This window comes from Hemiscyllium ocellatum, chromosome 24 (genome assembly GCF_020745735.1).
Source record: "Hemiscyllium ocellatum isolate sHemOce1 chromosome 24, sHemOce1.pat.X.cur, whole genome shotgun sequence".
Classification (NCBI taxonomy): domain Eukaryota; kingdom Metazoa; phylum Chordata; class Chondrichthyes; order Orectolobiformes; family Hemiscylliidae; genus Hemiscyllium; species Hemiscyllium ocellatum.
Window position 1 is genome coordinate 43,520,378 of NC_083424.1, and position 18,109 is coordinate 43,538,486.

The 18,109-nt window shown below is 46.8% G+C and overlaps 1 protein-coding gene across 1 annotated transcript in view; it reads right to left on the reverse strand.

Moving 5' to 3' along the window:
• hnf1a (HNF1 homeobox a) overlaps positions 1-18,109 on the reverse strand; it is a 204,353-nt gene that overhangs the window by 157,113 nt on the left and 29,131 nt on the right. The window contains exon 2 of the mRNA XM_060844157.1: positions 6,316-6,515. Coding sequence (XP_060700140.1) covers positions 6,316-6,515 — 200 coding nt within the window. The remainder of the gene's footprint in view (positions 1-6,315; positions 6,516-18,109) is intronic.

Below are 18,109 nucleotides of genomic sequence, written 5' to 3' on the forward strand. Positions count from 1 at the left end.
CCAGCAGTGGGAATTTTCCCTTCCACTGCTGGCACCTTCCTGGATTCACACCTCTGGCACAGTACTTAAAGGTTTGCAGAAAGATTTGTAGCTCAGGTGCCGTTTGCTGTGGTTGTCGGTAAGCTCACTGAGCTGGGAAGTTGGTTTGCAGATGTTTCATCTCCTTCATTTCAAGGGGCAGGGCCTTAAAGGGATGCCTCCTGTGCAGCTTTATTATTGTCATTCCTGAGACAGTCAGACAGATGATGATGTAAAGAGGCAATTCATTTATAAACATCACAGTGTGGAAACAGGCCATTTGACCCAACAAGTCCACATCGACCCTCCAAAGAGTAACCCACCCACACCCATTTCCCCTACCCTATTATACTACATTTCCCCAGGCTAATGCACCTAGCTTACACCTCCCTGAACACTATGGGCAACTTAGCATGGCCAATTCACCTAACCTGCACGGTTTTGGATTGTAAGAGGACACCGGAGCACCTAAGGGAAACCCACGCAGACATGGGGAGAATGTGCAAACTCCACACAATTAGCCGCCCAAAGGTGGAATCGAACTACTACGACCACTAGGACTCATAACAGCACACAAACCAATAGCCACTCTCAGACAACAACTCACCAGAACGAAGGACCCGATACCCAGCATGAGCAAAACCAACGTAGTGTACAAAATCCCATGCAAGGACTGCACAAAACACTACATAGGACAAACAGGAAGACAGCTAACGACCCGCATCTATGAACACCAATTAGCCATGAAACGACGCGACCAGCTATCCTTAGTAGCCACACACGCAGATGACCAGCAACATGAATTTGACTGGGCCAACATTACTATTATAGGGCAAGCCAAACAGAGAACAGCCAGGAAATTCCTAGAGGCATGACACTCATCCACAGATTCTATCAACAAACACATCGACCTCAACCCAATCTACCAGCCACTGCAGCGGACAGCAAGAACTGACAACCGGAAGCGGCAGAGACAAGCCACTATAAATGCCAGAGGAAACATCACAGAAGCGCTTCACAGGAGGCTCCCAAGCACTGAGGATGTCACCTAGAAAGGGGATGAAACGTTTGCAACACAAACTCCCAGCTCAGCGAACAGAACCACAACAACGTGCACCCGAGCTACAAATCTTCTCCCAAACTTTGTAAGACTAACGTAATTTACAAGGTTCCATACAAAGACTGCACCCAGCACCATCTAGGACAAACAGCAGACAACTTGCAATCTGCATCCACGAACACCAACTACCCACTAAATGCCACAACCAGCTGTCCCTCGTGTTGCAACACAGGGTAAACCCCTCTGCTAATTTAAACACAGATAAGACTCACCCATTTCGTAATCTGTAAAAATGCAAGAGGAAAAGAGCTATCCCAGAAGTCAGTATTTAAAGTAAAAATTTTTAAGAACTTTATTAAGTCCAACAGAGAATATTAACTGACAACTATTTAAAACTACTTTCTCTTAACCTATCTTTTACCTCTCTCTCTACAATGCTGGTCCGATAAAAATCATGATTACAATTTACAAAAAATATAATCACGTTTCAAAACCAGGCAGCTTAGCCAAATGATCTCTGTAGATTTTCCTCTGTCTTCTTTTCTTCTTCTTTGGGAGTCTCCTTCACAGGTCTTTGATAGAGAAAGGTACCTTTAAGACAGCAGATCTGTGGGCAGTCTGTATTGTTCTGTTTTTGTTGGTGCTCTTTGCCGCTCTGAGTAACTGTTCAAAATGTCTGATGTTTATGCCCCACTGCATCGGATCATTTCACTGGTTTTAATATTATCAAAATACTAAATTCAAACTTGATTGGAGTTTGGTATCTTGGGGCATAATTTAAACGGATTGACAAAATTTGAATTTCTTTTTGTATCCTGGCAACACAGTCCTTAGCTGTTTCGACCAAATGTTTCCATTGTTACCTTGTTCCGGATGGTCTGTGATTCTCTAAGTCCTTGCTAGCTTTTCTCTTAAATGTATAGTACCCCTACATCTTCATAACACTAGCAGCCATACAAACAAGGGCCACAAATTTGACTGGGTCAATACAACGATCATAGGACCAGCTAAAGAGAGGACAGCCAGAGAATTCGTGGAAGCATGGCACTCATCCATGGACTCCATCAATAAACACATTGACCTGGTCCCAATATACCGGCCACGACAATGAACAACCGGAACAGGTAACAGGAAGCAGCAAGAACTGCAACAAATAAGTTCTAGAAGACACCGTACAGCAGCGTTTCACAGGAGGCTCCAAAGCCCTGAAGATGTCACCAAGACAGGGGACGAAACATCTGCAAATAAACTTCCCAGCTTGGCAAGCATACACACAACCATGGCAACTGGCACCTGAGCTACAAATCGTTAAGCAAACCTTTAAGTACTGTGCCAAAGGTGTGAATCCAGGAAGATGGCAGCAATGGTGAGGGAGTATTCCTACTGCTGGTGAGAGCAGAGTAGTGTCAACACAGCATCATGCAGACATGGTGCTGTGCTGGTGTCCCTATTTGTGGACCAACAGACCTGTATTCAAAAGTCTCACCTGCTGCAGTGGTATGTAATAATATTTCTGAACGGATTGATTAGAAAAATAGGCTCAAAAATATGCAAAGAGGTGAGCAGCAGGAAATTGCATAAAATGAATCACTCAGAGAAAGCACATCTCTATGAAACTCCCCTTAAAAAAATCCAGTCAATGTTTTGGTAAAATTTAGCCTTTTGTTTCTTCTGGAATTTTGCATAGACTGTCAGGTAATATCTCACTGAGGAAGATCGGACAGACTGGGACACTTACATTTGGGGGGTGAAGGAATTAAAATTAAAACAGCAGGCATTGGAGAAAAGGGAGTGTCCAAAACAAAGGGACAAAAATGTAAGGGAGTGGTTAATAAATTTAATAAAGAAATCAGGAGGAACTGCTTTTCCCAGAGAGCGATGGCAACGTGCAACTTGCTGGGACTTGCGACTCCACGGAGTAACTGAGTACAGATTTCAGAGAGGTCAGCAGAAGTTACATTGAGTAAAAAATGAGGTCTGCAGATGCTGGAGATCACAGCTGCAAATGTGTTGCTGGTCAAAGCACAGCAGGCCAGGCAGCATCTCAGGAATAGAGAATTCGACGTTTCGAGCATAAGCCCTTCATCAGGAAGATGACAACAGCAAGATGACAAGAGCAGGGAACATTGAGTAGCACAGGTTCATTGAACCAATGGCCTGTTTTGTTGTCAATTTTGTATCAGGACTCAATTTTAAGCAAAATCTAAACAATGTTCCTTAACATACAGACACACATTTTCATATGAGCTCACTAAAAGTAGTGATTTGCACTCAAGATCATTACAATCAGTTATGTCTGAGTCAATTCTACTGCACGTGCACTCTCATTAAAGTAATCATTTCTGTTTAAATATTAAACTCACAATATTTTTATAAGCTGCCATGGTCTTGTTTACACATTGGAGTCTGCTCACAATCATTTTCTGTTGCTACAGGCACAGCTCCAGGCCCCACATGTTCAACACTGAGGAAGCCAGTGCAGTGATAATTCATTCCTGGCAGCTTTAACGTTCTCCTAATGAAATCAATCCCAATTTAAATAAGACTAATGCACGAGGAGTTGAGGTGGCACAGTGACTCAGTGCTCAACACTGCCCCCTCACACTGCTCGAGACCCGGGTTTGATTCAACCCTCGGACGTATGTCTGACTGGAGTTTGCATGTTCTCCCCGTGTCTGTGTGGGTTTCCTCTGAGTGCTCCAGTTTCTTGAGGCGGCACAGTGGCACAGTGGTTAGCACTGTTGCCTCAAAGCGCCAGAGACCCGGGTTCAATTCCTGCCTCAGGCGACTGCCTGTGTGGAGTTTGCACATTCTCCCAGTGTCTGCGTGGGTTTCCTCTGGGTGCTCCGATTTCCTCCCACAGTCCAAAGATGTGCAGATTAGGTGAATTGGCCATGCTCAATTGTCTGTAGTGTTAGGTGAAGGGCTAAAGATAAGGGAATGGGGTCTGGGTGGGTTGCGCTTCGGCGGTTTGGTGTGGACTTGTTGGGCTGAAGGGCCTGTTTCCACACTGTAAGTAATCTAATTTAATCTAATCCTCTTGATGAGCTGAAAATGTGTTGCTGGAAAGGCGCAGCAGGTCAGGCAGCATTCGAGGAGCGGGAGAATCGACGTTTCGGGCATGAGCCCTTCTTCAGGAATGAGGAGAGTGTGCCAAGCAGGCGGAGATAAAAGGTAGGCAGGAAAGACTTGGGGGAGGGGTGTTGAAATGTGATAGGTGGAAGGACGTTAAGGTGAGAGTGATAGACTGGAGTGGGGGGTGGAGGTGGAGAGGTCAGGAAGAAGATTGCAGGTTAGGAAGGTGGTGCTGAGTTCGAGGTGGGAGGAGGGGGAATGAGGAAACTGGAGAAATCTGAGTTCATCCCTTGTGGTTGGAGGGTTCCTAGGCGGAAGATGAGGAACCCTCCAACCACAAGGGATGAACTCAGATTTCTCCCATTTCTTCATTTCCCCTCCCCCCACCTTGTCTCAGTCCCAACCCTCGAACTCAGCACCACCTTCCTAACCTGCAATCTTCTTCCTGACCTCTCCGCCCCCACCCCCACGCCGGCCTATCATCCTCACCTTAACCTCCTTCCACCTATCACGTTTCCAATGCCCCTTCGCCAAGTCCCTCCTCCCTACCTTTTATCTCAGCCTGCTTGGCACACTCTCCTCATTCCTGAAGAAGGGCTCATGCCTGAAACGTCAATTCTCCTGTTCTTTTGAGCCTGTCTGACCTGCTGCACTTTTCCAGCAACACATTTTCAGCTCTGATCTCTAGCATCTGCAGTCCTCACTTTCTCCTAATCCTCTTGATGTGCAGGTTAGGTGGATTGGCCATGTTAAATTGCCTGTGGTGTGCAGGTGAGGTGGGTTAGCCATGAGAAATGCAGGGAGGGATCTGGATGGAATATTCTTCAGAAAGTTGGTGCAGACTTGACACGCCAAATGGACTGTTTCCACAGTGTAGGGATCCCATGAATTCTGAGGTACTTTATATTCTATTTACTGCCGTTGGAAATATGCACATGTCAACTCCTTTGAATTTGCCTGTGGGATACATTAGCTTCAGACCTCAGTTTCTAACTCCGGAGCTTGGTTATTGACAACGGCAGTGTCCTCTAATAGAATCCATCACAGTATGTGCTAGCTATAGAATCTTTAGTAAGGTGGGGAGGGTTGGTGTGGACTAGCTGGGCCGAAGGGCCTATTTCCACACTGTAGGGAATCTAATTTAATTTCAGGAAGCTTTGCTCACTTTTCAGTGGGCTGTGCTACATCTCAAACAACTCAGTGAGTTCTTGCCCCTCTCAGCCAATCCTGCAAATCTTGTTATGTGTACCTTCTATTGTCAGATCTTACCACGAGTTCCCTCACCATCACCAACCGCATCCCTCAGTGTTCATTCAAAGGGCCTGAGCTGGGCCAGGGATGAATCACTTCTGGACAGCTCAGTCTTAGCTGGAATAAGCCTGGAATAAGGTACATCCCTGCAGAGGAAGGGGGCGGTCCTCAACATCTGCAAGAGTGGGTCGGGGGATCTGAAGTGACCTATCATGCTTTGTCAATACTGGAGGAACATTCAAGACCTTCCTGCGCAAACTGCTGTAGGTTTCACTCCGACCTGGCAACTAGCTGTTACCGCTTAATGTGTGTAAGTTGCACATCCTGCCCAGCTCAATGAGAACCAATGGCCCATCTCCAACCAGCACTTCAACAGGCTTTAATCACTCAGGACATCCCTTGCACTCAGCCTGGAGTAAAAATGTCACAGTAACAGTGACGGTGGCAGTGGGGTAATTGAAAATTTAAGCTGGAACTGGGGAGAGCTGAGCTCAAGTATGTCAGCACTGAACGTATTGCATCTTTACCTCACTTTGACACCAGTTCCCTCTCTCAGTCGAGTCGTCAGTAAAAGCTGTTTGTGGGAGCTTTGTGCTGCTCCAAAGGGAGGGCACGAGAGACAGACAGTCCCTCACCTCAGGGTGCTTTGGCATTTCCTCAAGAAAAGCTTTACAGGTTGGTGAACAGAGGCCTGGGAACAAATTGCTGCTTATCACAACATTCAGGGAAGAGCCATGCACAAAGTGGCAGGGCGTAGGATTGCTTTTAAAGTGCAATTGCGAGAAAAAGCGAAGTGAATTACTTCTGAAAGTGTATTATCCAGAGTTCTGAATGGCTATGTTAATGTAAAATTCATGGCCGGGCCTGGAGTTTCAGCCAAGGCCTGAGGTATGGGAAGGAATGATACTCACGCTGGGCAATCTCTCTCTGTTTCCGGACATACCAGGTGTAGAGAGCAGCCCTCTTCTGGTTTTTCATTGGTGTTCCCTTATTCAGATGTTGTGATAAGTGAGACTGGTTTAAGCCAGTTGTGTCCACCACTTCTCGCTGGGGGATATTGTGCTGTTGCATGTAGCACTTGATCATCTTTGCTGCCCTCCATGGGTCCTCCCTGTGGTGAAGGTGAAGAAACAGAAAGGTTACCATTAGAATATTAACATCTTTGTCTCCTTGCCTTTGTCTCCTCTTCTCATTTCCCTCACATCAAAGCATGAATCACAAGTATTGACCACCTTTCTGGACCTCAGCCAAGAGACCATCTGATCCTGTGCAACTAAACAGGCTCATGGGAAAAGGGATTGTATTCTGTCTAGAACCAATGTACAGACACAGACGGACACTAAGGAAGGTGGTCTACAACTTACCTTGGTGTACAAAGATACAAGGAAAGGAAAATCCTGTGAACATAAATCTGTGAGGGGGCATATCACCAGTAACAATACACAAAGCCAAATGTTCTGGTCAGTTTCAGGAAAATGGGCACTTGGGAAGTTAGAAGGTGTAATCAATGTCCATGAAACCAGCCTCTTATAAAACGCCATTTCTACACACAGAGTTAAGCCCCTGCCCCACAAACAAGACTCACTTGGTTAACTCAGCAAAATTTTCCAGTCAATTTTCTCTCCTTTGCTTCCCATTTGCAAGACCAAGGGTATTGAAAATTAGAAAGAGAATTTGCTGGAGAAACTCAGCAGATCTGGCAGCATCTGTAGAGATAGAAAATGCAAGATCCAGTTGGATCGAATGGCCTGTACCAGTGACACCCTGCTACCAAAGCTACGTTTAGCAAACCCGGGAGATCTTCAGAGATAGACTTCATTCGGAGGCAAAAAGGAGCCATTAACAGATTGGAAAGCTTGCCAACTGCTTTCCTGAGTCAACTAGCAAGGCAAGGTAACGTTGGGGACTTGAAGCAGGGGGTAAAGATGGATCAGCAATGAGCTTCAGTATAGCACCACAGAAACAAAAATCAAAAGGGGTTTTGTTGTAGAAGCTGCCAGGAGCTGTCAGCTAGTTCCATTTGTACTCTAAACAGGCCCTAAAACAAACATTTACATTTATAAATTTAAACACCATCCATTCAAAGACAAGTGAACATGCCTTGCCCACAAACTTGCAGGCTCACTTCAAAACTGCATTGGGAGATCTGCAACTCCCCCCACTTCTTAATCCCCTCAAAATGCCTTCTGCCAGTCCCCTATCTGTCAGATGCACTCATCTTATCAGATGAATAAAACTTCCAAGAGTTAAGTCAGAAAATCTCAGAATTACATGGCAGGGTTGGCAAGAACTGAAAAAGAGAAGGGAAATTAATACGTCAGGCCTAATCTTTCAATCTGTGTTCTGACAAAAAGTGGCACAAATAATCGGACAGGTCATCTGCATCTGAAAAGAGATGAATATTTCAGGTGATGTCTCTTTTCTGTCCTGTAAGTACAGGAGTGGAAGGTTATCAATCACAATGCAGTAATCGCTCAATTACAGCAGTCTTAACATATCCTTGGGAATTTATTTGTGGCAACTGGCTTCCTGGTACTCATCAGTAAAAGAACACACAGCAGCAACTGAGGGAACTGAAGATATGGGAGTGTCTCTGTGCCACTAAGTACAAAATCCTTTCAGTTCCTTTCTCATCTGTTGTTCACTGCACTTGGCGTCATAGAGATGTACAGCATGGAAACAGACCCTTTAGTCCAACTCGTCCATGCCAAACAGATATCCCAACCAAATCTAGTCCCATATGCCAGCACATGGCCCATATCCCTCTAAACCCTTCCTATTCATAAACCCATCCAGATCTTGGCTTTAAAAGTTACTACGTTTGGTCTGTCTCCTCTGGAACTCTGAAATCTCAAATCAGCGAGAGATTTTTATTCATTCCGAAGATCTGGGCTTTGTTGGCTAGTCCAGCATTTGTTGCCCAGCCCCTATGACCATGGAGAAGGTGATGGTGAGCTGTCTTTCTGATCCAATGCGTCCTTGGGGTGTCGATACCCACAACCTTGTTAGGGAGGGGTTTCAAGGATTTTGACCCCTTGACACTGAGGTAAAGCGATATATTTTTAAGTCGAGAGAGAGTGGTGCTGGAAAAGCGCAGCAGGTCAGGCAGCATCCGAGAAGCAGAAAAATCAATGTTTCGGGCACTCTTATGTGGGATCCTAAAAGTAATGACCATATCACTACTCTCCGGGGAGAACATACCCAATTTACATACTTGCTGTTCATAACCCAATCCCTCCAACACTTCAAATCATGCTAGTTACTCACTTCCTGTCATAGCAGTGAAAAATATGTTTAAAAGTACTTAATTGTGAAACAGTTTAAGTTATTCTGAGGTCAAGACGTTGCTCTGTAAATGAGCTTTTTTTTTTCTTTATACAGCTTGTTCAGAGGTATTACCTCACACCTCTGGAGCAGGTGGGACTTGAACCCAGGCCTCTCAGTCCAGGGGTAGGGACACTATTCCTGCGCCACAAAAGGGCCCTCAAAACATGCTTCTGCCACCATTCTATAAAATTATAGAGTTTACTTTAATCTTTTACCGAATGATTCAGCAGGTACATCGTTACCAGAAGGGAGGTGAAGTCGGAAGGTTAAGTCATCCTCAGGCACACTCAGAAACGAGCTATAGCTTAGTACAAATCAAATTTCTGGTAACAGTTTGCCCTTGCTCACCCTGGAGTCAGGGAATGAGTCTTGGAAGTCCTCAGGCCCTTTGGCCCATTGAGTCTGCGTCATTCAAAAACAGCCAATCCCATGATTAGTGTGATTAGTGCTGTGGGAATGTGTAAGGAATGGAAAAGTCTCATCATTCACTTAACAAACGCTCTCACCTGTGCCTTTCAATTCTTTCCAGGCTGCCCCCAGCCCCAAACTCTGTCAGCTTCACCTGAAGATACTTTCATGTCTCATCCCCAGTGCTGCATCATCTCAGGAATAAACTCAAGGCTGACTGGATCAGCTCCACCTCCTAACTCCTTGTTTTTCTCCGATCTGTGGAATGCCTTGTCTTTTCCCCCTTCCTCCTACAGCCTTTCAAAGACTGCAGCCTTTGAAAACTCATCCTAGCCTCACCAGCTTCTATTATCTTGCCTCCTCTCTCGTTATTCTTCCAATAACAAAAGAAGAGCTAAAGCAGCTCGAAAACAAGCTGGTTGTGTGGGCTGGAACCAAACACACAAACCACTTAGAATTCAGACTGCAAAGACCCCACTTGTTTAAAAATGGAGACATAAATTGAAGAAACATTGTGGTTTTCCTTTTGACTGCTGTTTTCTTGAAACTCCAGAGCCCAATTGTAAACCCTTGCATGTAATGGTGCTCTACAGACTGCAGAGCAAGTCAGGTCCATTATGTTTTCTCTGCACGGACACACTGTCACATAGGACACTGTGATGCACTCCAGCCAGGGTGAGCACTGGCCTGCTCAGCGTACAACATATGTCAGGGTCAGGCTGCTGCAGCTCGGTTTTGCATTTTTGTGGTAACCGGGCTCAGCTGTATTTCCTCCCTAGTTCATACTCTGTTTGGATAAACAGTGGCATGCCCACCGATACAGCATGGAACCTTTGGTCAGTCCAAATGAGAATCATAATGTTTTTCTTACTAAAATACTAAAAAGGACGTTGTAAGTTTGGATTTGGAAAGCATGTTAAAACTTCAAGTTCTGAAGAGTCACATCGGATTCAAAATGTCAGCTGCGTTTTTCTCTCCACAGATGCTGCCAGAACTGTTGAGTTTCTTCCGCAGTTTTTATTTTTATCTAACGCTTCTTGATCTATTTTTGCTTTTGGATGACAGTACTTCAGTAAATAGATCATGGTTACGGGCTCTGGGTCATGGCTATGGGCTCTGGGTCTTGATTACAAGTTCTGGGATCTCAGTTACAGCATCTGGGGTCTTGGTTATGGGCTCTGGGGTCACGGTAACATGCTAGGTGTCTTAGTTACATGCTCAGGGGTCCCAGTAATGGGCTCTGGGTCTCTGTTACAGACTCTGAGGACTCTGTAGTGCACTCTGGGATCGCAGTTATGGGCACTGGGTCACGGTAACGGGCTCTGGGTCGCGGTAACGGGATCTGGGTCACGTTAAGGGGCACTGGGTCGCGGTAAGGATCTCTGGGTCGCGGTAAAGATGTCTGGGTCACGGTAACGGGATCTGGGTCGCGACAACGGGCACTGGGTCGCGGTAACGGGCTCTGGGTCGCGGTAACGGGCTCTGGGTCGCGGTAACGGGCTCTGGGTCGGAGTAACGGGCTCTGGGTCGCGGTAACGGGCGCTGGGTCGGAGTAACAGCTCTGGGTCGGAGTAACAGCTCTGGGTCAGGGTAACGGGCGCTGGGGCAGGGTAACGGGCGCTGGGTCAGAGTAACGGGCTCTGGGTCGGAGTAACAGCTCTGGGTCGGAGTAACAGCTCTGGGTCAGGGTAACGGGCGCTGGGTCGGAGTAACAGCTCTGGGTCGGAGTAACAGCTCTGGGTCGGAGTAACAGCTCTGGGTCAGGGTAACGGGCGCTGGGTCAGAGTAACGGGCTCTGGGTCGGGGTGACGGGCTCTGGGTCGGGGTGACGGGCTCTGGGTCGGGGTGACGGGCTCTGGGTCGGGGTGACGGGCTCTGGGCCGGAGTAACGGGCTCTGGGTCGGGGTGACGGGCTCTGGGCCGGGGTGACGGGCTCTGGGATCGCGGCTACGGGCACTGGGTTGCAGTAACAGGCTCTGGGTCACAGTAATGGGCTCTGGGTCACGGTAACAGGCTCTGGATTGCGTTAATGGGCTCTGGGGTCACAGTAATGGGCACTGGGTCAGGGTAACGGGCACTGGGATCCCGGTAACGGGCTCTGGGTCACGGTAACGGGCTCTGGGTCACGGTAACGGGCTCTGGATCTCGGTTCTGGGCTCTGGGGTCACAGTTCTGGGCTCTGGGGTCACGATTACATGCTATGTGTCTTAGTTACACGTTATGGGGTCTCAGTAATGGGCTCTGGGTCTCTGTTACGGACGCTGGGTACTCGGTAGTGGGCTCTGGGATCACGGTTATGGGCTCTGGGTCGCGGTAACGGGCTCCGGGGTCAAGATTACAGATTCTGGGGTCACGGTTATGGGCTCTAGGTGGCGGTAATGGGCTCTGGGTCTCAGTTACGGACGCTGGGTACTCGGTAGTGGGCTCTGGGATCACGGTTATGGGCTCTGGGGTCACGATTACATGCTATGTGTCTTAGTTACACGTTATGGGGTCTCAGTAATGGGCTCTGGGTCTCAGTTACGGACGCTGGGTACTCGGTAGTGGGCTCTGGGGTCACAGTTCTGGGCTCTGGGGTCACGATTACATGCTATGTGTCTTAGTTACACGTTATGGGGTCTCAGTAATGGGCTCTGGGTCTCAGTTACGGACGCTGGGTACTCGGTAGTGGGCTCTGGGATCACGGTTATGGGCTCTGGGTCGCGGTAACGGGCTCCGGGGTCAAGATTACAGATTCTGGGGTCACGGTTATGGGCTCTAGGTGGCGGTAATGGGCTCTGGGTCTCAGTTACGGGTGCTGGGCTCTGGGTCTCAGTTACGGGTGCTGGGGTCACAGATACAGGCTCTGGGGTCACAGTTACAGGCTCTGGGGTCACGGGTACAGGCTCTGGGGTCACGGGTACATGGGTTCTGAGATCTCTGCAATGTCTCTGGGTCTCAATTACAGGCCTCTGCTGCCACGATTCCTGTGGCCACTGTGACCAAGCTATGGCTGTGGGCCTGAGGTGCACTTGTTCTGTTCTTCCTGTTCCCCACCTGACGCTCCTCCAGAAACTGCCAGTCATTGATCGTCAGGGACCTCCACCATCACTTTCAGCTACACTAATACCCCTTCAGACCTGGAGCCTCAGCCCCAGCCCAGGATGGTCAGCCTGGGATTTGCTGCTCATTGACCAGGAAAGCCCAGACTTGGAGGTGGAGCTGTGTCTGCCTCACTCTGGTTTTGCTGCTGCTGGAGGCCTCCTCCTTCATCCTTCACTCAGCCCCAGCTGCAGCAGCGCTCCAGGCTTCAGTGTAAAGAAAACAAAAAAGGGAAAAAGAAAAGGAAACAAGCAGAAGTGAAAAGAAGAAAAAGGAAACGAAGAAGAAAGAATGCTAACGGGAGCAGGCGGGTCCTGGGCCCAGAGCTGCTACTCTGCTGCCATCTTGAATTCATCTGATAGCTTTTCAAAAAGCTGACAGAGGAACACTGGGCTGGACAGGCTCCCTCTGCACTGTCTGAACCTAAAAGGGTGGGGGGGGGCACGGCGAGAATTATGGTCGGATCATGTGAGCACTATCTCAATGTCAGGAGCACACTGTGTGTCATCTTTTATGAACTTGATGGCAGGATTGTGTGGGGGGGGGGGGGGGTGAAATGAGGTTCTCGCTGGGCAGCAGCAAGTTCCATTTAAGGGGGATTGTTGCTCATTAAACTCCTTGTCAATGGCCCAACACGCCTCACTCTCACTGTCAACTCCCAATCTTGCCAAACCCTGAGGAACCAGAGCAAGTACCTGGACAAGTTAGCGGCAGACTTGAGCTTATTGTCATGGTGCAACGAGGACGCTGTGATCAGGGACACGCACCCAGCTCATAGAATATACAAACATACAAATAAAAAAGGAAGCAGAAGCAGTTCATTCAGTCCTTAGGGCTTACTCTGCCACTCAATAAGATCATGTTTGTGTTCTGAATACCACATCTCCATTTCTCCTCGAGAGCACTTGATCCCCTGCCTAACAGAACTTTGCTCACCTCAGTCTTAAAAATATTCAAAGACCCTACCACCAACATTTTCTGAGGCAGCGTTCCAAAGTCTCGCAACTCTCCCCTCAAGAGAAAAACATTCTGCACATCTCTATCCTGAAAGGGCCAATCCTGATTTTAAAACAGTGTCCCCTAGTTCTGACTGACCCACAAGAGGAAAGCTCCTTTCCATGTCCACCTTGTCACCCCCTCACCCTTCTAAACAGCAATGAAAAGAAACCCAGCCTTAACCAATCTAACCTCATGAGACATGTCACTCGTTCCAGGCGTCAATCTAGTAAACCTCCTCGGAACCATCTCCACTGTAAGTACATCCTTCTTTAAATAAGGAGGAGACCAAAACTGCACACAGTATCCAAGATGTGGTCTCACAATGCCTCTTAATGGAAGTAAAGTGCTGTTACTGTTACCGTATATACTCGAGTAATAGTTGATCTCATGTCGAAGTTGACCCCTACTTTTGGCCAAATATCCTGGAATTCTCCATTTACTTCGTGTGAAGGTCAACCCAAGTTCTTCACAGATAAACAGACCAATGTTTATGAGTCAGTGTGCCGGCTGTCACGTTCAGCTCCAGCTTTCCAGTCTGCCGGTTGTTCCATTCCGCTTCCAGTCTTCCAATCCGCTGGCTGCTGCATTCTACACCAGGCTCTTAGAATTAGAGTCATAGAGATGTACAGCATGGAAACAAACCCTACGGTCCAAGCCTTCCATGCCAACCAGATATCCCAACCCAATCTAGTCCCACCTGCCAGCACCCGGCCCATATCTCTTCAAATCCCCCCTATTCATGTACCCATCCAAATGCCTTTTAAATTTTGCAATTGAACCAGCGTCCATCACTTGCTCTGGCAGCTCATTCCATACACGTACCACTCTCTGTGTGAAAAAGTTGCCCCTAGGTCTCTTTTATCTTTCCCCTCTCACCCTAAACCTATACTCTCTAGTTCTGGACTCCCCCACCTCAGGGAACAGGCTTTGTCTATTTACCCTATCCATGCCCCTCTTGATTTTAGAAATGTCTATAAGGTCACTCCTCAGCCTCCGACGCTCCAGGGAAAACAGCCCCAGCCTATTCTGCCTCTCCCTATAGCTCAAACCCTCTAACCCAAGCAACATCCTTGTAAATATTTTCTGAACCCTTTCAAATTTCACAACATCTTTTCGATAGGATGCATGCAATATTTCAACAGTGGCCTAACCAATGTCTTGTACAGCCGCAACATGACCTCCCAACTCCTGTACTCAATACTCTGATCAATAAAGGAAAGCATACGAAACTCCTTCTTCACTATCCTATCTACCTGCAACTCCACTGTCAAGGAATTATGAACCTGCACTCTCAGGTCTCTTTGTTCAGCAACACTCCCTAGGACCTTACCATTAAATGTATAAGTCCTGCTAAGATTTGCTTTCCCAAAATGCAGCACCTCACATTTATCTAAATTAAACTCCATCTGCCACTTCTCAGCCCACTGACCCATCTGATCAAGACCCCGTTGTAATCTGAGGTAACCTTCTTTGCAGTCCACTACACCACCAAATTCGGTGTCATCTGCAAACTTACTATCTATACCTCTTATGTTCACATCAAAATCATTTATATAAATGACGAAGAGGAGTGAACCCAGCACCAATCCTTGTGGCACTTCCCTGGTCACAGGCCTCCAAGTCTGAAAAACAGTCCTCCACCACCACCCTCTGTCTTCTACCTTTGAGCCAGTTCTGTACCCAAATGGCTAGTTCTCCCTGTATTCCATGAGGTCTAACCTTGTTAACCAGTCTCCCACGGGGAGCCTTGTCAAATGCCTTACTGAGTCCATATAGATCACATCTACTGTTCTGCCCTCATCAATCCTCTTTGTTACTTGTTCAAAAAACTTTGGTGAGACATGATTTCCCACGCACAAAGCCATGTTGACTATCCCGAATCAGTCCTTGCCTTTCCAAATACATACACATCCGTCCCTCAGGATTCCCTCCAACAACTCACTCACCATCGACGTCAGGCTCACTGGTCTATAGTTCCCTGGCTTGTCCTTACCACCCTTCTTTAACATGTTGAAAGATGTGCAGGTTAGGTGGATTGGCCATGCTAAATTGCCCAAAGTGTGCAGGGTAGGTACACTGGCCTTGTGAAATGCAGGATTACAAAATGGGGGTGGGATGCTCTTTGGAGAGTCAGTGTGAACTCAATGGGCCAAATGACTTGCTTCCACGTTGTAGGGATTCTATGTTCAATTCCCTTTGTTGATAAGGATTGGATCAGATAAGCCTTATTGATTCTGTGCTGTACCTACATATTAGCTTTTTGTGTGTAATGCATCAGAACACCAAAACCCCTCTACACCTTGGAACTGTCATTTTCTATCACTTGTTGCTCATGGTGTTTGGAATGCAAGTATCCCTGTTTGCTAGTGTCACCAGTTAGACACCATATTTTTAAGTCTGTCTGGTGCTGCTTTGGGCATGCCCTCTTGCACGATCCATTGAACCCAGGGTTGATCTCCTGGCTTTATGGTCATGGGTGAGTTACAGATATGCCGGGCCATGATGCTGCATATTGTATTGGAAGTCAATTCTACTGCTCATGACCCACTGCGTCACAAGGATGTGCAGTCTTCTGTGTTTTGTTGCTATGCATCTCTCTTCATGGTAAAAGATAGAAGGAAAAGCATAACAGAGAATCAAATTGGGAAAGTATGCTCTCAGGAGGATTAAGAGTCTGCAAAGAGGCCAGAACCGAGACCCCAGATGTTTAATAGTTAAGCATAATGTGGGGAATTAAGTTAGATTATTCATAAAGGTAGTAAAAATGTTAAAACAAAAATTCCAATCAGTGTCAGAAACCCTAGTTCTGAACTAATCAGACACTAAAATATACTTACACGTAGATGGTTAATACACTGAAAATCTCTCGACAAGAGCCACCTGCTACTAAATAGGGAAGACCTAAAATTCTCAGTCAGCTGCAGAGAGGTTTATTGTCAGAATGTGCCCTTTTTTTTTTACAGCAGCCAGTTCACATGTTCTCTGTGGTTTAAGTGCCCATCTCCACTGCCAGACATTTTACTTACCCTTTCATAGTAACTGTCAATGTGGGATCCGTGTGAAGACAGAGAGGGTGCATGAGAAAAAAAAGAGCAAAAAGAAAACACATAAGAGAAAGAAAAGAGAGTAAGAGAGAGGAGAGAGAAAGAGAAAGAAAGGAAAGGAAATGTGTTCAGTGATTGAAAGGATATGGGAATGAATATGGGATGAAGGCTGGGTGAGGGGATTAGGATGTAAGGTAGGTGAGGGAGTAGGCTCCCACATGGGTGAGGGATTTAAGGTAGCGGGGTTAAGAGGGGGTATGGTGACAGGCGAGTAAGGGAAGTAGGGAGTAGAGTGACACATGAGTGAGGGCACTCAGGGCTTTGGCCTGTAAGGTAGGTGAGAAGCAAACGGATGAGTGCATACGGGTGGAGAAAGTTTGTCAGGGTTGGCGGGGAAGTGGTGTCAGACTGGCGTTGGAGAGGGGAAGCAGGTTTGGTGCGGAGTAGGTGGGAAATATTGTTGGGGAGGGTCAGAGTGTCCAGCCATGAGGGTTTGGAGGTTGTGGGCTCAGGCAATGGAAAGGGGATCAGGGTGATGGAAGAAACAAGTCAGGTTAGTGAGGAGGGTGGGGAATGGTAGGGGTTGATGGGGGGGATGCTGCTAAGTGTTGGGCCGGAGTGAGATCAGATTGAGCCGGAGTGGGGAACAGGTCAGGTCAGATAGTAAGGGAAAGGGTGGTTAGGTTGGGTGGGGTTGTGGTTTCTCAGGTCAAGGGGGAAAAGGCCAGGCAGTGGTGAGTGTTTCAGGTAGAGGGTTGGATTTAACATACATCAGGGGCTGTACCAAGTTCTGGAATAGGAGTAGGCCATTCAGCCCCTTTGAGCCTGTTCCGCCCCTCAATAAGAGCATGACTAATCTGACTCCAACCTCAAATCCACATTCCTACCTGTCCCTAATAACCTTTCAGCCCCTTCTTTAATTAGAATCAATCTGCCTCTGCCTGAAAAGTATTCAAAGACTCTCCTTCCACCACCTTTTGAGGAAGAAAGCAGTGAAGACTTGTACCCCTCAGAGGAACAATGTTGCCTCGTCTGAGTTTTAAATGTGCAGCCCTTGATTTTCACACAGTCATCCCTAGTTCTTGATTCTAATGTAAGAGGAAACATCCTTTCCACATGTATCTTGTCAAGACCACTCAAGACTTTAAGTTTAAATCAGAGCACATTTTAACTCTAAACTGCAGTGGAAAGCCTAGTCCGTGCAACCTTTCCCTGAAAAACAATCCTCCCATTCCAGGTGGTAGTCCAGTAAAGCAATTCTGAACTACCTTCAACACATTTACACCCTTTCTTTTCTAAGCCATATTGTACACAATACTCCAGATGTGGTCTCACCATTCCCCAGCGTAATTGTACCATTACCTCCTTACATATCAATTCAATTCACTTGACAATAAATTATAACATTATATTATAACATTTTATTAGTTTTTCTAATTACTTGCTGCCAGCTACAAACAGTATTACTTGTACCTGCATCCCTAGCCTTTTGTGATTCATACACTGAGACACACGTTGCTCTGCATCTCAGACCACTGCAACCTTTCTTTCACTGTTTAAATAATAGGTTTCTTTCTCGTTCTTCCTGCCATATCTTTGCCCAAATATTTCACCTACATTTTCGTAAGTCTCTTCACAATTTACTTTCCTATCTGTCTTTGTGGTCACCAACAAATTTGATACCTTCATCCAAGTCATTTGTATAAAATTATAAGCAGTTAAGGTCCCAGCATTGAACTCTGTTGCACACCATTTGTTACATATTGCCAACCTGAAAATGATCTATTTATGTCTATTCCCTGCTTCCTGTTTGCTAGAAATAAGTTGTTCTCACACCATGAGCTTA